At 59.4% G+C, this 20,255-nt stretch overlaps 8 protein-coding genes across 8 annotated transcripts; 4 read left to right on the forward strand and 4 right to left on the reverse strand.

The window, feature by feature from the left end:
* Positions 1 to 191: 191 nt before the first annotated feature.
* Positions 192 to 1,882, reverse strand: BJ171DRAFT_197070 (uncharacterized protein). The gene is made up of 3 exons (XM_053106236.1): positions 1,168 to 1,882; positions 825 to 1,000; positions 192 to 631 (listed from the first exon to the last, which is right to left on the reverse strand). Exons 1-3 carry the CDS (start codon positions 1,829 to 1,831, stop codon positions 305 to 307), a joined length of 1,167 nt encoding a protein of 388 aa, XP_052963965.1. The 5' UTR covers positions 1,832 to 1,882; the 3' UTR covers positions 192 to 304.
* A 4,395-nt stretch (positions 1,883 to 6,277) lies between these two features.
* On the forward strand, positions 6,278 to 7,162 carry BJ171DRAFT_584782 (uncharacterized protein; the record flags this gene model as incomplete). The annotated part of the gene is made up of 2 exons (XM_053114325.1): positions 6,278 to 6,531; positions 6,667 to 7,162. The coding sequence occupies 2 exons, from the start codon at positions 6,278 to 6,280 to the stop codon at positions 7,160 to 7,162; spliced, it is 750 nt and encodes a 249-aa protein (XP_052963966.1).
* A 785-nt stretch (positions 7,163 to 7,947) lies between these two features.
* Positions 7,948 to 8,693, forward strand: BJ171DRAFT_584783 (NADPH-dependent FMN reductase; the record flags this gene model as incomplete). Its single annotated transcript, XM_053114326.1, has 2 exons — positions 7,948 to 8,131; positions 8,302 to 8,693. 2 exons carry the CDS (start codon positions 7,948 to 7,950, stop codon positions 8,691 to 8,693), a joined length of 576 nt encoding a protein of 191 aa, XP_052963967.1.
* A 139-nt stretch (positions 8,694 to 8,832) lies between these two features.
* On the reverse strand, positions 8,833 to 10,205 carry BJ171DRAFT_516799 (uncharacterized protein). Its single transcript, XM_053112069.1, has one exon. It carries the CDS (start codon positions 10,033 to 10,035, stop codon positions 8,965 to 8,967), a length of 1,071 nt encoding a protein of 356 aa, XP_052963968.1. The 5' UTR covers positions 10,036 to 10,205; the 3' UTR covers positions 8,833 to 8,964.
* Positions 10,206 to 11,756: 1,551 nt separating this feature from the next.
* Positions 11,757 to 12,533, reverse strand: BJ171DRAFT_477200 (uncharacterized protein; the record flags this gene model as incomplete). Its single annotated transcript, XM_053108866.1, has 1 exon — positions 11,757 to 12,533. The coding sequence occupies one exon, from the start codon at positions 12,531 to 12,533 to the stop codon at positions 11,757 to 11,759; it is 777 nt and encodes a 258-aa protein (XP_052963969.1).
* A 580-nt stretch (positions 12,534 to 13,113) lies between these two features.
* On the forward strand, positions 13,114 to 14,380 carry BJ171DRAFT_570134 (large conductance mechanosensitive channel protein). Its single transcript, XM_053113612.1, has 2 exons — positions 13,114 to 13,660; positions 13,824 to 14,380. The coding sequence occupies exons 1-2, from the start codon at positions 13,300 to 13,302 to the stop codon at positions 14,099 to 14,101; spliced, it is 639 nt and encodes a 212-aa protein (XP_052963970.1). The 5' UTR covers positions 13,114 to 13,299; the 3' UTR covers positions 14,102 to 14,380.
* On the forward strand, positions 14,045 to 14,608 carry BJ171DRAFT_197201 (uncharacterized protein). The gene has a single exon (XM_053106237.1). The coding sequence runs from the start codon at positions 14,206 to 14,208 to the stop codon at positions 14,500 to 14,502; it is 297 nt and encodes a 98-aa protein (XP_052963971.1). The 5' UTR covers positions 14,045 to 14,205; the 3' UTR covers positions 14,503 to 14,608.
* Positions 14,381 to 16,726, reverse strand: BJ171DRAFT_516802 (MED6 mediator sub complex component-domain-containing protein). Its single transcript, XM_053112070.1, has 7 exons — positions 16,570 to 16,726; positions 16,272 to 16,402; positions 15,977 to 16,071; positions 15,672 to 15,754; positions 15,159 to 15,509; positions 14,986 to 15,022; positions 14,381 to 14,886 (listed from the first exon to the last, which is right to left on the reverse strand). The coding sequence occupies exons 1-7, from the start codon at positions 16,630 to 16,632 to the stop codon at positions 14,762 to 14,764; spliced, it is 885 nt and encodes a 294-aa protein (XP_052963972.1). The 5' UTR covers positions 16,633 to 16,726; the 3' UTR covers positions 14,381 to 14,761.
* Between the last annotated feature and the right edge of the window lie 3,529 nt (positions 16,727 to 20,255).

The raw sequence follows: 20,255 nt of genomic DNA on the forward strand, positions 1-20,255 counted from the left end.
CCGGATTGATGGCTTTGGAGCCGGGAGAGGGTCAACACATACACATCCATGTGCGGAATGCATCAGAAGAGAGAACATGGGGAGGAGGGGGGAGGGGGATCGATGAAATATGCGGCAAAGTCAGTGGTATGGCAGGGATTTGGTATGATATGGCCCGGGCCCGGGCAGGAATGGGCTGTGCGAAAGCACCGCCGGGCAAGTGAAACGGGAGAAGACCGTGGTAACGGTGGTAACGGTGGTGGTAGAGGGTGTGAAGGGGCAAGTGAGCCAGCAAGCCGGCTAGCCGACCAGCCGGTGAGGAAGATCACTCATCGCCAGCAAGAGAGACCCAGAGCCGAGAGGGCACCCACGGTCCCAGCGACAGGTCGAAAGGAAGGGGCAGCTCGTCCTGATATACGGTGACGGCCTTGCGGATGCGGCCAGGGTCATCGTGCCCCGACAGCCTGGTGAACTCGGAACGCATCTTCTGCTCAGAGCCCAGGAAATCCATGGCCGTGCGGAACCGGGAGAGGCGCTTGTTCAGGTGCATGTAGAGCGGGCCGACCCATGCCTGGTACAGCTCGTCAGGAAACGCAGACTCGGGGCTCTGGGGCGGATGACTGCAGCCCGCATGAGCAGCGAGGTGCAGTACCTTGCGGGATGGATGGATGGATGGATGGATGGATGGACGGATGCGTATGAGTCGGGCGAAAGCGGGTTAAGATAGGGCAAGGGTGAGCCAGAGGACGAATGAAACGATGCAGTGCGGACTGCGACCCGCCCTGGGCCGATATGCATTTGGATCTGGCGCAACAGCGATGCACCCATCGAGCCCATCGACTCACCAGCGGTGTCAATACGAGGCACCCGAGAAAGGGCAGACACTCGTAGTAGCTGGTCGATCCCGGGGCTCGAGTCGAGCCGAGCAGATTCATCAGGGTCTTGACGTTCCCGGCCGCAGTGTGACATGCCGAGTATCCGGGCAGAGACTCGGGACTGGCATCCGGGTGCAGCCAAAGCTCTGGATTCCACAGGCGCACGGACGAGGACACCGGGTACGAAAAGGAAGCAAAAGTCAGCTTGGTGGCGTTTGGGTGAGGGGCAGCAGCTCGATTTGCTGGCTGGAGCAACGACCGGTCCGAGAGCCTCCAGAAGAGATACTATGGTTGTGCCAAGAACTTAACTTACCCTTGATCATCGCAGGATAGTGGACCAGGACCAGGCTTGCGTGGAAGAGTATGTGCCAGTTCAGGATCTTTTCGAAGCCGATGGGGTCTTGCTTGGGCCCGCCGTGGTCGAGCCAACGAACAATCTCGGTCGCCCGCGACGGAGAAGCCCCATACCACTTCCACAGCCGATCCGTCTGCAGCTGCGACCACATGAGATACCGCTCCTCCAGCGGGGATGCGTCCAGCAGGTCGGTCAGAATGGGGTCCAGGTCATCGCTGTCGGACTGGGACTGGGACTGGGGCCTCGCTTGCGGTGGCCCGAACTTGAACAGTGTCCAGAACTCCATGCTGTCGTGTTCGATACTGGCAAAGCGCAGGAGATCGGCGCCACACTCTGCAAACGACCAGCGCTGGCAGATTTGGGCAACGGCTGTGGCATCGGAAGGATCGACGAGGAACGACATCCCAACGGTCGAGCGGTACCACTCCGAGTCGCTTTGGAGCGGGTCATTGGCAAGGTGGAGGAGCTCGCTGGCGGAAAGCAAGAGCATCGAGTCCTTGGGTGACTGCTGCTCGCTGAGAGACTTTTTTGAAAAGTAAAAGCAGACGAGATGCAGGCGCTTCCAAAGTTCGTGTGTCAGATTGTCCCTGGCAGCGGCCGCGAGGACATCGCTTGATTGCATGTACTGCACCTGGCGCAAGGCCAAGGCAAGCAGATGGCGCGAGGATTCCTCTGTATCGGGGCCAACACCGGCAGCATCGACACCGGCAGCATCGACACCGGCAGCGGTGGCAAATGCGGATTCGAGCCAGGGAATGAGGGGAATGAGGGGAATGAGGGACGGAGCGCAGTTGAAGGACGGGTTAGGACATGACGGAGCCGTTTCTTGTCGGGAAAGCGCATTGACATGCGGGGACTGCACATATCCCAGTGGAGTTGCAAGTCACCGGAGGGTCCTCTGATCGAGGTTGCTGATCGGTCCGGTATGCGATTCAAGGAGATAGCCCGCCACGTACCGTTTCCGATAGCTACAGCACCATCGTGGCGCAGAGTTGGTTGGCAGCACAAGACACATGGAGAGACAAGGGTGCCAAATGCAAACAACCAGTCAGCGAGCACATTCCATGGGATCGACACCAGGCTCCGACCAGCATCGGGCCCTGTCTGCGTGTGGAGAGCGACACCGCTGCACCTCCTCGCCACGAGAGCATCGATTGCATCTTTGAACAGAACAACTGACAGCATCCACCGATAAATCCGTACCATCCGCAAATCGACTCAGAAGGACCAGGGTCTGCGCGACATCCAGCGATGGGGAGCCCAGGAGCGGATGGACCAGCCGCCGAGATCGTTCAAAGTAAAGCAGGCTCTTGTAGTTCGACCGGGAGTCTTCGCAGCGAATGCCTCGCCCCAGAGCGCAGAGAGCGAGCCGCAAGTGTTCCGGCTGGGTGTGGAAGGTGTGTCGAAAGTGAATCTCGTGAATGATGTCGAAGGGGAGATAGCGGCCGGCGGCGACCTGGAGACCGACGTTTGGGGGAGATAAAGAGTTAGCCAGGCGATCGGTACTCATTGCCGCTGGGTGGCTGGTGACGAACTCATGGGCAGCCACCGATCCCCGATCACTGATCATCGATCCCCGATCCAAGTACAGGAGCGACCAAGCAACGGGCCCCAGATGCGGATGGGTGTATGACCACGGCAGACGATATTCTCGGTGCCAGAAGAAACCGAATGTGGGCTGTCGCCTGTCACGGACCTGAAAGAAGCTGGCGAGGGACTCCCACTTGCATGCATCCTCGAAGAAGGCAGGCGAGGCCATGTCGTCGGGTGAGAACATGATGGGCGACTCGGGGCTGGACGACGAAGCGCTGAGGGTGGGAGACGCTGAAAGGGTCGAGTTGAGGGACGAGAACGAGTCGGGGTCGATGGACATGGACGACGAGAACGACCGCGATCCAACAGGGGCCAGATCGCCGACGAGCAGGTCCGTGGACGAGGAGCCAAAGGTCGGGGGCAGGTCTGTGCCTCGGTTCTCAAAGAAGCCGCGTCGCAGGGAGCCGGTGACGACCATCTGGTTCAGGAGTAGCAGCAGATCGACAAACTCGTGGTTGTTGACCTGCACGGCCTCGGGGACACAGTACTTGCGCAGATACATCATCTTGTTCATGACGGCGTCGTCGATCCAGACCCGCCACTTGTCATCCTTGGGGCGAGGGCCAGCAGGCACGGCCTTATCGGCCAGTGCCCGGGCACTTGAGCGTTGGGCCCGCAGCGAGAGGACAGCAGAACGGGAGAAGCATGGGAGGCCGTGCTGGTCCTGGAGCTTGACCAGGTTCTCGAGCAGGGCGTCGAGGAAGAATGCGTACGTCGAGCCCGAGGGCTTGCGGTCAAACTCGGCCTTGTGCGAGAGATTGAGGTTGATGCGGTGGGAGGGGCCGGCCTTTGACTGGACCGGCGACGGTTGAAGAGGGGAGCCGGCGAGGTCCGGGGTCATGGGAGGGGGTCGAGGCAGCGACAGAGACGCAGGCGATGCAAGCGATGCGAACGATGCAGGCGATGCAGGCGATGCAGGGGGATGCAGGGGGGATGCAGGCGAGTTGGGGGCCAAAGCCATTGGGATCGAGAGGGGATCGGGAGGCAAGGTATTTAGAGGCTCTGTCGACTCCTTTCCGATTCGCGCTGGGGGGCTCTGGCCAGGTGGGCCCTTGGCCTGCAGGGATCTTGTTGGATCCTGCAAAATTGCATCGGCGACAGTGGTACCGGGCCAGATACGAGCGGCGACAGCGGCTTTGGGCAGCCCCCGGCCGGTTCGCGCGAGGAGAGGGGGCGGCCGCCGCGACAAGCACATCACCACAAAGAAGCACCGCCCGTGTGCGGAGCGCAGAAGAGGCAAGCTCGAAATGTTGTATCCAGGCGGCGATGCCGCAAGGCAAAGCGACGGCCCTGTGGCCAGCGGCCTCTTTCCTTTTTGTGCCCGGTGGCCGACAACATCAAGCGGGCGGCGTGGATGAGGCGGCTGAGCCGGGAAGGGGGATCGCTGGAGCATGTGGGGGGCGGCGTCTGTGCCGCGAATGCGCAGAGAAAGGCAGGGTGGTTGATGAGCGTGTGAACGGCCGCGGTGGCTGGGGGGCAGCAAGGATGGGCAGGTGGACAGCAGGCGTCAGCAAACGAAAGACGGCGACGGGCATGAGGATGTGCTCAAAGCAGCGAGCGACGGAAATAGACCAACGAGAATGAAATGGGTTGAAATGGGTTGAGTGGGTTGAATGGGTTGAATGCTCAAGAGAGTCAATTGCACAGATTGAACGACCCAGGCTGGATGGAGCCAACCGCGCAAGCATGTGCTGCCACATCCAGAGCCACAAGAACGACTTGAACACCTTTGTGCATCCAACAAGCGGGGGGAGACGGCGCCGATGAACCTGGCAAGGGAACGGGCATCAAGAGCGAACACAGGGGTGTGGCTGCCAGCAAGGCACGAATGGGTGCAGCGGGTGCGGTGGTGGTGGTGGTGGTGGTGGTGGTGGGTGATCGATGGCAGTTGCATTTGCATTTGCATTTGCAGTTGCAGTTGCAGTTGCAGTTGCAGTCGCAGAGCAAGGCGCTGCCGACGACCACCCGAGCGCGGGATTGCATACTCGCAGTTGCATCGGCAGCAGCGTATTGCTGACAGACATGCATCTCGTGGCTTGGCATCATCAGCACAGGCACTTTTTCATATCACGCTGCACCGGCTGGGGAACATGTCGATCTGGGGCGCTGCCCAGCCAGCCAGCCAGCAATGTTCCCCCAAACACAATGCCACCGAGGCGACACCGCCGAGCCAGCACCAACCACGGCCATCGGGCCAGCACCAACCACGAGCGGCCAGGAGAACGCACCAACCGGCACAGCAGGTTGCGGCACAGGTTGCTGCAGATCTGCTCGACAGGCGAGCCAGCAGCGACGTGGGATCTCGTCCCTTGTCGGCGCACAGTCACTGCCCGTGTGCTGCTGCGGTGGCTCTGGGTTGACTGGATGTGCCAGCCGACACAGCTCCCAGCAAGCAACGATGTCACGGCCTGTACCCGCCACGCCACAGATGCGATGCACCAGCAACGACGCATGTCGGTCGGCCGAGGCACCGACCTCGACATCGAGTGTCGCTTGCGGGTCGTCGGTTCGGTCGCCGCCCGTCGGCAATTCTTGGCAGCGATGCAGCGATGGAGCGATGCAGCGAGCAGAGATAGCTGAGCAGATGGCAGACGCGGATACATCCGAGGCAGGCAACAGCAAAAGCGCAAAGAACAACGACACCAGCGACAACAAAGATCGGATGGCATCGTTCATACAACAACCCGCAGACGCGCGTGGCTGGCTGGCAGAGCCCCCGAAAGCAAGCACTCCAAAGCAAGCACTCCAAAGCAAGCACTCCAAGGAAAGCGCTCCAAAGGAAAGCGCAGATCAAGGCGGCCTCGCTGATTGGCCGGCCGCACCCCGACGCCACCCGCACCCCGCGCGCAGTCACGCGCAGCGCCACAGTCTTCCTTGCGGCAAATCATGTACGACACGCCACCCACGCAGCCGGCTCCATCCGTCCAGCCACACTCGAGCCAGTCGCATTCCAGCCACCCGGAGCCTCGACCAATCGCCGCGCCGTCTGCTCTGCCGTCGCTGATTGGCCGATCGGTCCTATCCACTCGCCCCGGTTTCTTGCCACCGAAATTTGGCTTGCGTTGCCGAATCGCTTCTCGCACCCTCTCTCTCTCTCTCTCTTTGCGGGATACTCCGAGGTACTTGACTTGGCTGGACTGGACTTGCTTGACTTGACTTGCTTGGCTTGACTTTACCCGAAGCAAGCCAAAATCGAGGCAACTTGCGGCGTGGCGTGTGGCCCAGCACCGACGCTGGTGTGTGATCCAACATGTGTCCTGGAATTGCGAAACCGCTGCCCAATGATTCGGTCCTCCGATGGGGGCCTGCATCCAAGTGTGCGATCCATTCTGCATTTCACTCTGCATCCCAGTGTGCATCCCAGTGTGCATTCCGACTTGGCTGCCTCTCTTTCAGTCTCAGCATATCGCTCTTGCCCTCCGCTTGCCCTGCCTTTTGCCGGCATCTGATCACCAACCTCCTTCTCAGCGCCGACATGACGTCCCCGTCCTCGAACGAGTCTACGCCGCTGCTGCACCATCACCGAGACCGCAGCCATGCCGACCCGCATGCCGAACCGCAAGTGGGGCTCCGCTCCCGCCTCTGGAATGCATTCTCCTTGGCAGTCGTCGGGACGGGTCTTGCCTGGATTGTGTTCCTGGCGCTCTCTCGCAACCGGCAGGCCGAGCTGCTGTTCCAAATCCATGTCTATTCCATGGCCCTGTCCTTTGTCGTTATCACCAGCGCCATGTATGTCCACGCTCGTTTGCATTCTCGCTGCGCCGTCCCTCCCCCCAGCGATGCTCACCTCTATGTTCATTCACATTCCCATGCCTTGCTTTCCATTGTCTGCTGCAATCCAACTCGCGGCTGCTTGGCTCTCAGCTCCTACTTTCAGCGTCTCTCGGCCGACGACCGCCTCGAGGGCATCCGGCACCATGGCCTACTGCAGACCCTGGGCGTACTCCTGATGCTCTCTGGCTTTGCGGCCATCGTCTGGAACAAGCTCAAGAATGGCAAGGGCCACTTTGCCCAGGCCCATTCGCAGCTCGGGCTGCTTGCCGTCGTCCTCTGCACCGCTGTCTTTGTCGTCGGCATCGTAAGCCTCGCTCTGGGCCGTGGCGAAACCAGCGCTCGCACCGTCCGAGTCCTCAAGTCTGTCCACCGACTCGCCGGCTACCTCACCTTTGTTTCCGTGGCTGCCACCATCGCCGCAGTCGTCTGGTCTGGCTGGGCTCGCCGGAATCTGTCCGAGCTTGAGCAATATGGGTGGCTGGCGGCCTCGATCGCCGTCGGCGGAGCAGTCGTCCTGCGGGCTGAATGGGGCAGGCTGTTTGCCTCGCTGATTCCCAACGACGACGACAACGAAGATGAGCTGTGATGCCCTTGCCAATGGCTGTTGGCTCGAGAACCTGGTCGACCTGGGTGGCCAAACCGACGACAACAAGGGTCCGATGCACTGCAATGATATCGAGACGGCCGCTTCGACGAATCCTGCCGGCTGCTGTTCGCCTCAAACGGGCAACCCCAAGTCCAGGCCCAATCGCCTGTGATAAATCTAAATCTTCAGCGGCCACAGCGCCAATGCATTCATGTACATTTGCATTCATGTACATTTGCATTCATGAGTACTTGCATTTATGAGTACTTGCATTCATGTGCATATCCCTCGTGTGCATATTCCCTCACCCCTCCGTTCGATCCTCAGTCCCCCGTCGCCTCGCTCCTGTCCGCTTCCTGCTATTCCGCCATATCAATAGACACCGCCGCGCTGCTGGCAATTCATTCGTCAGGGGCATGTCCCGTCAACGCCTCCGCCCGCTCAGTCGTCCGTGCGGATTCTCCACCAAGCCCCACTCGATTCTCCCATCGTATAAAAGATCCGCCCCTCGCAAGCGCCGTCTCTCCTGCTCCTTCTGCTCCACTGTCGCCGACGGCCGCCTCGTTCCCTTTGTCGAAAACGATCCATCCAAGTATATATCGGTCCGCCCGACTTGATCTGTGCTCCCCTGTCCCGCCGGTCGGGAGTGGCCTGCTGTTGCAGTGGCAGCAGCGGTGATGGCTTCTGTTGCACTCGGCTCCCTGTTTCAAGCCTCCTCTTCCTCTGCTGGCAGATCGCCCAAGCCGTCAATCTCACGCCGCTGCTCTTCCCTCGCCTTCTCGCAGATGAGCAAGCTGACGATCTCTGTCATTTACGGCTCGGTCCGCCCTGGCCGCATGGGCATCCGCCTGGCCAAGTACATCCAGCAGCAGCTCATCAGCCGCGGTCATGACAGCCATCTGATCGATCCGCTCGAGACGCCCGTTCCCCTGTTCACGGGCCGTCACAGCTGGATGAAGCCTGGAGAGAGTGAGTTGCGATGTGCTGCCGGATTGAACTGGGGTGCCTCTCTTCCCTGGTTGCTGCTGCTACTGGCCATACTGCTCCCTGACCACACACACAGATGTGCCGCATACCAATGTGCTTGATTCTGATGTGTCCTGTGCCAATGTTCCTTTGCGCTGCTGCCGCTGCCGCAGACCCCATCCTCGACAAGCTCGCCGATACTCTCCGCCGATCCGACGCCTTTGTCATCGTCTCGGCCGAGTACAATCATACCATCCCCCCGGCCCTCACCAACCTGATGGACTACTTCTTTGACGAGTACAAGTACAAACCCTCGGCCATCGCCACATACTCCATGGGCAGCTTTGGTGGTGTCCGTGCCGCCATGGCCCTCCGCCCGTTCCTTGGCGAGCTCGGCACTGTCTCGATTCCGACGCTCTTCCCCGTCCCGACCATCCAGGACGCCTTCACCCCCGAGGGCCATCCCGTCGACAAGGTCTACCACGAGCGCTTTGATCGATTCTGCAAGGAGCTGGAATGGTATGCCCACAGCCTCAAGGCCAGTCGCGAGGCCGGTGTTCCTTGATGGAGCTTCCCAGGCTCTGGATCGAACTCTGCTCCTGCTGCAATCCCTCCTTCCTCCACGCCCCCCGCCTCCTGACAAACGACATCGTTCGCGGCCGTGGCCGTAGTCCAGAGGGCGCAGATCGCAGAAAGAAACGATGGGAATATTCGACAATAAAAAGCGCTCGCATACAGCGTCCAACTCAACCTCCGTGATAGCAAGACGGCACCTGCTCAGATACACAGGTCTACCCAGGTACCCAGGTAGCTCTGCCCAGACACCCGATTTCCCCTCAGCACTGGCTCGGCAGTGTTAGATGCGCAACCAAGCCGTTCTCGAGGCCGATCCAGAGAAGCTGCTGTCGCTTCGAGAACTTCAGGGATGCCACCCGACTCGGTATCGAGACTGGCGAGGCTAGACAGTTTCCAGCGACGCTATCCCACTGATAAATCAGCGACTGCATCGACTGGTACAGGATATAGACCAGTCGTTCGTGGTGGCTCGTGGAAGGGTATGGGGCGAACGAGTTGTCCGAGACCGATGCAGCGCCGAAGGGATCGCTTGATTCGATCACGGCTGTCTGGAGGACTGCCTCGGCGGTTGGCGGGGCCGAGGTGATAGTGACAGCGACGGCGGTTGAAGTTGCAGCGGCAGCCGTGGTGGTTTCGGAAGTGACCGTGGTGGCATCGGCCGAGGCTCCAGCGACAAAGGCTGCCGCTGGCTCGGTGCTGTTACCAGCGTCAATGCTGCCACCATCAGCATCGTTGTTGTTGCTGGCACTGCTGCTGTCACTGCTGTTGTCACTGCTGTTGTCGGTGGCCAGGGTCGAGGAGGAGGAGGAGGTGGAGGGAGAGTACAGGTACCAGCTTTGCAACAAGTCAAAGTCCGTCGAGTTCAAGACAAAGACCTGGCCATGGCGATCGATGACAGCGACTTGCTGCTCGTGCGGATGCACATCCAGCGACACCAGCTCCGGCAGCGCACGACTTTTGACAATCCGGGCTTCAGCAGAGGTAGCAGCGGCATCGATCTGCCACTCGACCACGCCGTCCACATAGAGCGCCAGCCAAGACAGGGCCATCGGAGCGGGCTTCAGGTCCAGAACCTGGCTCGTCATATTGTCGATGGCGGGATAGACCAGCGTGCAGTTCGAGCTTTGGCTGTCAAAGACGCTTCCGTCTCGGTGGCCCGAGACTAGGGTGTTTGTCGGGGGCCAGTATCCCAGCGCCGTTACAGGCGAGCCGTTGGGGTGCTCATAGACGAGGTCGAGGGCCACAAGACCTTCGGCCAGGGCTGCAGCAGCGACCGAATACACCGACCCAGACAAAGTCCCCACAAAGACCAGGTCGGCGTGCTGTCGCATGAGGGTGATGTTGCTGCTGTCCAGAGCAACAAGAGTCTCGATGTCGGTGGTGTTGGATCGGACGATCGTGCCGGATTCACACGCAACAAAGACGGCATCGGCATCCACCAGGTCAGGGAGGATATCGACCACACGGGACGATGGACATGCTTCAAAATACTGGACGAATCCTTCCTCTTGACGCTTTGTGCGGCTGGGCGTCGTGGGTTGCGGGGATGCCGAGACCGTCGCTGTCATTGAGTTTGATCCGACGACCTTGGATACTGACACCGATGACGGGCCAGACACATTCGCGCTCTTGACCAGGTAATAGATAATGATGATGACAATGGCACCTATCGCCAGCAACGATGCAACCAGCACGGCCAGGTGGTAGTACTGGAGCTTCTGTTGCATACAAAAGTGCTCGTGTCAGAAGAACCAGGTGCAATCAACAAACATGCAGCTGCACAACCAGCGACTGGCATCATCCGAGTTCGGGACTCGACGATCCAATGACCAACCGATGCGAGCGAGTGGTACGCTCCCTCACCTTGATATCGTTGCCGCCCTCCTTCTCTTCGATCGGCTCTTTGATGATCAGATCGCGGCCAGACGATCGCTCAATATCGCTGCTTACAGAGTAGCCCTTGGTCAGGTCCCGGGCAAATGCCTTGATCTGAGCCTTGGACTGGCGGCGTCCGGCAGCGGGTTTGGGTTGTTGGGGCGGCGAGCTGTCAGCTGGTTCGAAATCCATTCTGAAAGATGGCCCCCCATCGGCGAATGTTGGTCGAGACATGAGATATGCATAACGTGAGCAGTGTGAACGATACAGATGATACGAGCAATGCAAGTGGTACTCGGCGAGTATGAAGTGTACCAGATTCTTGCATTGCTCAGACGCTTGAACCTGGATCTCGACGGGCACCAGCCTTGCCATCCTTGCAATGCTCCCGACAGCATCGCGCCGACCAAAGGCAGCCACTGGGCAGATATCATACCGTGCGATCCTGACTCTGGCGGATGTACTTTTGATAAATGCAGTGGATTTGGATTGGCGCTTCGATGGCGGCTCTGGACGGCGACCAGTAAAGAATGGCTCAAGCTGCTGACGAGAGAGCTGCAGATGAGGAGCGATCTCGAGAGTCCAAGACTAGCGGAGGGCAGGAACCGTCTGATTTATGGGTAGCCGACAATCTCAGCACCCAGGCAGCCAGGAATCCGCAGCTACACTGTTGTCTGGAGGCAGCATTCTATTGGAGCAAACAATCGGCATGCTGATCCATGGGCCTGCTCATAATGGAAGCAGACCAATGGGTTTTGTGTGTGCGTACGATTCTCACAGGTCAAAGGGAGGCATAATGGATGCTGGCCTGGCGAACAACGGGAGATTGTGATTGGGCGTCGCAGACAGAGGCCCCACTCTGCCAGAAGTATCTGGCCCGGGCGACAGAGTGGGGTGTGCATGCGGTGTAGTGCGGATTGGATGGAGATGAAGCCAGGGCAACAAAAGACCGATGAATCTCGGCGCAATGGATCGCACAGCGGGGCGGAGTCTCCTGGTCTCGCCGGTCTCGGTGCGAGAGTTCTATACTCAGCACTTTAATGTCGGCGAATATATTGAATCTGCATCCGCGCATGTTGGTGCGGACTGCAGGGATAACAGGATTCCAGTTGGTCGCGTGGGAACTCCGTGGGCTACCATCGATGGCAGGAGCGAGCCAGACCCTCACCAATATGCCTCAGGACCAGAACCCGAGAGATACCAGCAGTAGTGGAATAGCCAGGAGCCCCCAGAGACCCATGCTTGAACCGCGGGAAGGAGGCGAGCTACTGAAGGCGATGCCGGTGCTGTTGGACCACCAGGTGGTGTTGGTGACGATCTGGCCGCCGCCGCCCCAGCACAGTCGTCGACCAAAAAACGAGACGTTGGTGTTGACCTGCCAGGACCGCTCTTCGCTGGCATTCGCAGTGCCGCAGGCATAGGAGGTGTTGCAGCTCAGCTGGCACAAAGTCAGTGTCGGCGGCGATGGAGATGTGGTCGCCGAGGGAGCCGAGGTGTTCGCCACAGGCAGAGCAGCTGGCGAGGGAAGCAGACTGGGCGAAGGCAGTCCGGCTGGCCCCAGACCGGTGAGATTGAGATACGTGGGATTGCAGTTCTGGAAGCAGATCTCTTGCTCGCCCTGGCATTCGGCTGTCTGGACGGCAAAGAGATGGACCTGGACTGCGATGCTTGTGTTCTTGCAGGCACAGTCCCAGGCCAGGGTCGACGGGATACAGTATGAGCGCAGAGTGCCCATCGGGCCGCACTGCTGCGAGCACTGGGTCAGAGTCAGTCCGCAGAGTTGGTCGAGGACTTGGACATTGCCGGACTGCAGGAGGTTGAAGCAGGTTGGGTCGATGGTGGAGTTGCTGGCGGTATAGACCGGCGAGCCAGCGAGGGCTGTTGCGGCGAGGACGACGATCGTCAGTGCCGCAACGACGACCGACGACGGCAGCGACGACGATGGCGACGGCATTGGGCAGGACCAGGTGCGCCGAAGCGGATATGAGGGTGATGGCGATGGAGTCTACCGGCGGCTACGGCGATGGCAGCCGAACCAACCCAGCCCGCCGGGCACCACCGCATTCCACGGCCGAACTTGCAGATGCGAGTGTGGAGGCGAGCGCAGATGCGAAAGCAGCAACACGGATGGTTTCGTCCATTCGATGGAACTGCCGGCCGATCATTTCCGCGAGACGATCGAAGCGTCGACGACGGTGGTGTGGTAGTCCAGACATCGCCTTGGACAAAGCAGAGAATGCAACGACGGCAAACGGGACACCCCATCGTATCGCTGCATCGGAACATCGCCGTGAACTCTCCTCGGAGTGATCAGCCTTGGGTTGCTTGTGGCGAATCGGTCTTTGAAACGAGACATCTTTGCACCGCTCTCATGAGCAAGGCGTGCTGTAACAACTGCCGTAATCACTTCGGCCTCGGCTATCGACTGCCACCACCACGGCCGCCGCGACGGACCCGGCCCATGCGTCCCCACCGCGATGTCCATGCCCAAACTCCCCATGCCATGTCGGTGGCGTGCATGTCGTCGAGCGCAGGACTGGTCAGGCTGAGGTCTGCTGCTCCGGCGCCCCGTCCTGGCACCCCCACCGGCCGGGCTGGGTGGTATTGACAACCTTCCCCCCGCTGGCCTCAGCCGGCTTGGCTGCTAGTCTTCCGGCTTGGCTCTTCATCTCTCCGCTTGGGCTTCCCACCCGCATCCACGCACCATCTCCCCTCCCGCAATGTCCTCCCAGCAAGACGACTCGCTCCGCCAGCGCAACCGGCATCTGCTCAACCTGGCCCGCCGCGCCCGATTCAGCTCGGCCGCCCAGCCCGCCGTCCGGGCGACAAAGTCCTTCTTCGAGGACTTTAAAAAGTTCATCAGCCGCGGCAATGTCGTCGACCTGGCCGTCGGTGTCGTCGTTGGCGGCGCCTTCAGCGCCATCGTCACCTCGTTCGTCAACGACCTGATCTCGCCCATCCTGTCGCTGATTGTCGGCGTCCAGCTCAAGAACTACTTTTTGTATCTTCGCGAGCCCAACGAAAAGATCTGCCCCGCGGACAACTGGCATAGCATCCAGACCCCGCAGCAGGCGCAGGCTTGTAAGTCAATCGGGCCGGCACGGCCTGCAAATGTCGCCTGTGGTTGCAATGGCTTCCTGGGTCTCGACCGAGCCGCTGTTTGCCATCTACTGATCCACCGTGTCCGATCCCCTTCGTCCGCCATTGCTGCCCTCCCTCTCCGTGCTTTAATCCATATCTGCAGGTGGTGCCGTCACGCTTGATGTCGGTGCCTTCATCCAGACCGTCATCAACTTCATTCTGATTTCGCTGGTCCTGTTTGTGATCATCCGAACCTTCACCCGCATCATCGAGAGCCAGAAGAAGAAGGTCGACGAGCACGGCGTGCCCACCGAGCGAGAGTGCCCTTACTGCTTGAAGGAGGTGCCCATCTTTGCCACCAAGTGCTTCCTGTGCTGCTCCGAGCTCCCTCCCATCGAGGAGAGCACCAACCTGGACACCCTGGTCAATGTCCAGCAGTAAGACATTCCGCGGCTGTTCTGCGGCTCCGCTGTGGCTATTCTGGGGGTTCCTCTGCTGTTCTGCAGTTCCTCACCCACAAGCCAGCCTTCCGCGAGCTTGGTGATATGATATCTTGCATTGCCCTGCTCTTGCCCACCCTCCTTTCTGTATATGGCTCCCTACCTCCCTACCACTCTCCAATCAACCATGATCTCGCCTCTCTCTCCCTCTCCTTTGTGCAAAATGAAAAGCTTTATTCGACTCTTTGGCCAACGATCTCACCCTGCTTAAATACACCCATATTGTTGGTGACAATGGCTATCGGCCCTGCCTTGGATACATCTGTACCGCCCACATCGCCGATACATTCAAGGATGCCGCCGGTTCCGCGTTCATCTTGCTCTACAGTGTGCAATATGTAGTCGAAATCGCACCGTATCCAGAGCCCGGGTCGATCTTCATAAGCAATGGCCGATCTGCGTGCGGAGACCGCACCGCTGGGACCGATGGCAACAGCAGCGGCGATCGGGGTGGATCAATGTTGCGCCACTGATTACTGCTGCTTGGATGTATGCACCACGCCGTTGTAGTCTTGGACTCGTCCGTGATCCAGGAGAGTGCTGCAGGTATAGGTCTTACGGCAGGCACCACAATCGAGCACCACGATCGAGGACGAGATCGTCACAGCCTTTTCTTCTTGGAAAGACCACCCAGGACCGATCCCGGCAAAGGCGAGGCCGGGCCGGTGACCCGGAACGACTCGGACATGGACTTTTTCTTGCGCTTGATCCGGATCTCGCTGTCGGCTGGAAAGGCATGTCCGGTTTAGTGGATCTGTCAGCACGGAGGGCTCGCCGATATCATCGGGGCACCGGCATGCCAGGACACTGCTGTCGACAACGAACCTTTAATGCGGCCTGATGAAGCAGCGGCCATCTGCGCCTGGTGCCAGCCATGTGGTTGACAAAGTCGCCCCAACGAGGAAGTGGTCAGATCACTCTTCCGGCTGCTCGTCACCGACTCGGTGGGTAAACGACTGGAGAGAATTCGGGGCCGCCAAGAGAGCGGCGATGCGTACCTCATGCCGGGCCTGCACTCGTGCCTTGAGCTCGTCCAGATCTGCCTCCCAGTGGGTCTGCCCCTGCTGCGACGCATCGTCCTGCTTCAAATTTTCAAAGATGGACTCGACTTGGTCGACCATGGCATCGACGCTGTTGACAAACTCGATTGCTTGGAGCCGCTGGTGGACCGACGATGCCACCGCCGTCCCGGCCGGATCCTGGGAGGCCTCTGCCTCTTCCTTGGACTTGGCCACAGACTTTACTATCGCCTCTTCGTCGATCGACCACATGTACCCATGCGACGGGTGGTACCGAACCGAGGTCACGGCTTCGTCAAATGCTTTCTGGACGTGGTGCAGCGACGTGATCTGTCATGGCCGTTTGATGGTCATTTGATGGTCGTTTGATGGTCGTTTGATGGTCGTTTGATGGTCGAGCAAATGCATATTAGTTGAGGGGGCAGCAACAGATAGGTCTCCGAAACGACACACATGCACCGGCCGAGTGAAAAGGGGGGGGGCCATACATACCATGTGGTTGGAAAGCAGCGTGGCGAGGTCCGGCGCTTGGTAGATTGTTCCCTCGATGATGTAGTAGAGACCGATGAGTGCAGCTGTGGCATCGAAAGGGCGGTTGCATGAAGCATTGGTAACATGGTCGGGCTGGTGCCGACGCTGCCGACGTTGCCGACACTGCCGACGCTGCCGACGCTCAGACAGGGTGCGATGCGACTCCAAGCCGCCTTTTTCGGGCTCTGGGCGATAGTTCCGGCGATCTCATCCAGCTCTCAGACGAAGAGACGGTGTGGGTCACGCCAATCCAGGTTGCCTCTCACCGTTTCTCTCGTCCGTTCGATACAGCTTGCGGATGATAAACAGACTGGGCTGGTAGCTGAAATATCCCAGCTCGTACTCGATACCCTTCATGGCTCTTGAGATCCAAGACATCCATCGCCGCGGGAGGGGCATTGTACGCAGGGAGTTGCGAAGCAGAGACGGTGAAGTCAGCGGGAGTTTGAGTTTGTGTTTGTGTTTGGTCGTTAGTGGATCGATGGCAGGGAAGCGTTGATCAGCACAGGAAAGGTAGTGGGTGGGAGAGAGAAAGAGAGAGGGACGGGTCGCTTCGCCTACTTTCTGTTGAGTTGGTTTGCCTGGAGCTGGTTGAATCGAGACTGCATGATAATCTCCTCGTTGATGGACTTTTTGTCGTAGAACTGGCTCAGGGCAAAGTAGTCGAGGGCATTGTGCTCGTGCAGACCAAGCTGAGGTGCCGATTGCCAGCGGGGTCAGTGGTTGGAGATGAGATGGTATTTTGGGGGCGAGGATCCGGTGGTTGGAGCAAATGATCGGGTCAGTGGGCTGGTGCTGGCGATAACGAGCCAACGAGTGCCACCATGCTGCCCATAGCGATCCTGGGGCTCTACGCTACCGTTCCGAGGAAGGCTGGGTCTTTGAAGCTGACGTGGGTGAGGTCTTCCTCGACCAGGCTCATATCGTCGAGGGAAGCAGGGCAGATCGCGGCGAAGGTGTCTTGGTTGTGGTTGCCGTCCGCCGCGCGCTGGATCAGCTTCGATCCAGGTTTCGGCTCTCGAATATCGAAAGTGCCCTGCTGCTGCTCTGTCGCTCCCTTTTGCTGCTCTGCCTCCCTTCTCTGCCCATTGACAGCGACGGATCCCCCTGGAATGACAGAGGTACCCTCTGTCATTTCCAGAGCAGCTGTATTGATCGAATATACAGAGAGTGCGACGACATTAGGACGCGGATTACAAGGTGGGATGGATGGGTGGGTGAGTGAGTGGGGTCAGGATATGATTACAATAGCGAAAATAGCACAGGGACAAGTGGGATGTTGAAATTGGGAATGAGCGGAGAGGGACGAGTGTGGCCTGAAAGGTCGTTGCGAGCTTGGACAGCAGTTGCCAGATGGAGGAGGAGGATCTCCAAAGGGCTAGGTTGCTGGAGCTCTCTGGCCATGTCGCTTGTGTCCTGGCGATAGATGGGCTTGGGGCCAGCACGGTCCTTTTGGACAGCATGGCCTATTAGACAGCATGGCCCCACATGCGATATGGCCAGGACGGCTGGGCTTTGGCAGCCGGCTCACAGCTTCTCGTTAAAGTGCGACTCTGGCAGCATGAACTCGGCCATAGGGGCCGAGGGAGTCTTGCCGGCGCCGGCGTCGACAGCAGCCGAATCGGCACGGGGAGTGCGAGGCGACAGCGCCAGCTTGGGCGACATCATCGGCGACAATCTCGGCGACAGCTTGAGGTACGAGGAAGGAGTAAGCTGGGCCGAGCGGGCGTGGTCCGAATACAGGCACTGCTTGGAGCAGTAGAGCTGGTTCTGCAGACGATGGCGGTGCGAGTGTTAGCCGGTATGGGGCGTCGATGTCAAGCCGATATGGGGTGTCGATGTCAAGCCACAGCGACGGTCTTGTCTGTGAGCCGGGGGGGGAGATGTACTTGGCCCTCAAGAGCCGACAGAGCATCCTGCAGTCCGGCATCGCATCTGGCCACCAGGCATCACACCCAGCATTCCGGCTTTGATCGATGCCATCGCTGCATTTGTGGGAGAGGACCATCTCTTCTCCATCCAGACCTCGGTGCAAATCTTCATCGCCCAAGTACTCCAGCACCACTGTCAATGCATCAAATGCTGTGGCTGCTCACCTGACGAGTCTGCTTGCCACAAAAACACCATCCCAGGTCCATACCAGTGTCCAGAAGCTGGTGGGACTCTCCAGTAGCATCGGAGCCGAGATAGTGGTCGGAGCTCTTGAGAGGCGCTGGCTGCGGGGCCGGCAGCGCCGAGTGGGAATCGAGCTGTGTGTTGCGGGTCGAGGCAGTTGTGGTCATGGTTGGATGCAAGGAAGTGCGGGCTTGGATGTGGGCGGGGGTCGTGTGGGTCCAGATGAGAGCGCCAAGGCAGGACAGGACAGTGACGGCAGCGGGGGAGGGATACTGGGAAGAGGGAGCCGGAGCAGAGAGCGGGCTGGCGGATGGCTTGAAGTGCTCGGATGCAAGAGACGAAAGCCTTGGATTGCTGGCGGGAATGAAAGATCAGCGACAGAGCCGAGTCGGCTGAGCGAATATATCTTCTGGCGCAAACTGGGAAAAAAAAAATCTCTGGCAAATGAAATCGCTATCCTGGAGACTCCTGAACAGCCGCAGAGGCGCTGACTTTTTCTCGCTGGTTGGGGCTGGTCGCTTTGCGATTCTGGGCGTGCGTCCAGGCTATTCTGGGGATCATCCTCGTTGGCTCTGGCCGCGGCATGTGGGGGCCGACAAAGGATACCAGAACAGCGATCCAGCAGCGACGCTGGTGCACCCACAGCGGGACTGGGCATGCCTCGCTGCCAAAGGCACAACCAGGATTGCCGGCTGTGATGGGCCTGCGTGCATGGCCGCGCGGTCTGTTGCCCCCTTGGTCTGTTGCACGCGCGGCCCAAGGGCACAGGGGCAAGGAGCCGAACGTGGGTCGCTCGGGCGCGCTGCGATTGGCGGCGGGGCCGGCTGCTGCGATTGGCCGGCGCGGAGGGATGTTCCATCCAAGGCAGCGTTCCATCCAAGGCAGCGTCGATTGGATGACAATTGGATGTCCACATCTACACTTTATTCAGAAAAAAACGGGACAACATAGCCGTTTCCATGAACATGTAGTATGTGCTGTGCTTGCGTCAAGCAAAGCCACAAGAAATAAAACAGATCACTTTGGCAGCCTCCGAGTGAAGACCGCCGGTCGCTCTCCGATCTCCACAATCGACTTGCATACTGTGATCATGTTGCGCGCCGCATTGACGTCGCGATTCCACACTGTCCGGCAGCTGGGATTCTTGCAGCTCCTGACAAAGTGGGAATTCGCAACACTGGGCGCATCGAGTCCTTCCAACCGAACTGGCTCCAGGCACTTGGAGCACACTTGCGAGGTGTTGAACTCGTTCGTCGAGGCCACCTTGACGCTTCCGTGAGGGTGAGTGGGACGGCGTCGGTGGTGCTCGAATTGCTCAAAGTACCGAGCGAACCGCTGCCTCCGAGGGCTGGATGCATAGCCCTTGCCCTGTCGCCATGATGCATTGCCAAAGGCGATCACCACATCGGTCCGTATCGGGGCGTGCTTCAGGACGGCCTTGCACATCTTGTCAACGGCCACTTGGCGCCTCTTGTGGCCCGTGAAGCGATGGTGACGGGCCTTCTTGCCAAGGTGGAAGTCGAGCTGCACTCGCAGCTCCGGTCGCAGGACATGGGTGAGATGGACCTTGAAAGCCTCCGAGGACGACACCTTGGGCGAGGGGGTGGTCGACATCCAGGTCTCGATGCTGAGTCGATACTTCATGGTATTGTGCCACTTGGTGTTGGACGTATGGCCACACATGTGCTGGTAGTGGCCATTGGAGAATGAGACCACCTCGTCTTGGTGGCCCGGTGCTTGGATGACCGCCGTGAAGATGGAGCCGACTCCAGGATCGATGCCAATCCAAGTGGTGCCACCGGGGTCTGGGTCGCCGATGTGGGCCTGGATGCGCTACTCGGCAGTCGGAGGAGGCTCGGAAGTCTCGGTGTGATCGGTTCGAGGCAGAAACTTGACGAGACCGATGGTGCATCCAATGCCATCGGTGCTGATCTCGTAGTTGAACAGCTTCTTGTTCACGTCCCGCTCTTGGAAGAGGGAACTACGCAGCTTGAAGCAACTGCGCCAGAGACGATCCTGGTTGTTGACACCGTCCTCACCTTCTTCCTTGAGCATGTCCCAGGTGAGGCCAAGGCGTTTCTTTGGACCAAGGAGCTCCCAGAGAGTGACGGTGTCGATCTTGACATACTTGGCCTTCGCAGTACAGAGAGGAACTATCGTGCACACGGCCGGAGGAGTGTCCAGAGCGAGCTGCTTGAGTGCCCAGTTGATCCTGGCGGCCAGCTTGTTGATCTTGGCCTTGGTGGTGCCGAGCTCAGACTTGGCCTTGGTGAACCTCTTGTCGTCGGAGGGAATGCCTTGGGTGGTGAGCTCGTCCAGCTTGGCCTGGCGCTGCAGCTCTGTGACTCGGAGGGCGGGCATGTCACAGTCGATCCACTTGTGGACATCGTCGACCATCTTGTCTCGGGCGAGGATTCTCACATGGTGTGA

The sequence above is a fragment of the Polychytrium aggregatum genome (assembly GCF_025602895.1).
Source record: "Polychytrium aggregatum strain JEL109 chromosome Unknown BJ171scaffold_36, whole genome shotgun sequence".
Taxonomy (NCBI): domain Eukaryota; kingdom Fungi; phylum Chytridiomycota; class Chytridiomycetes; order Polychytriales; genus Polychytrium; species Polychytrium aggregatum.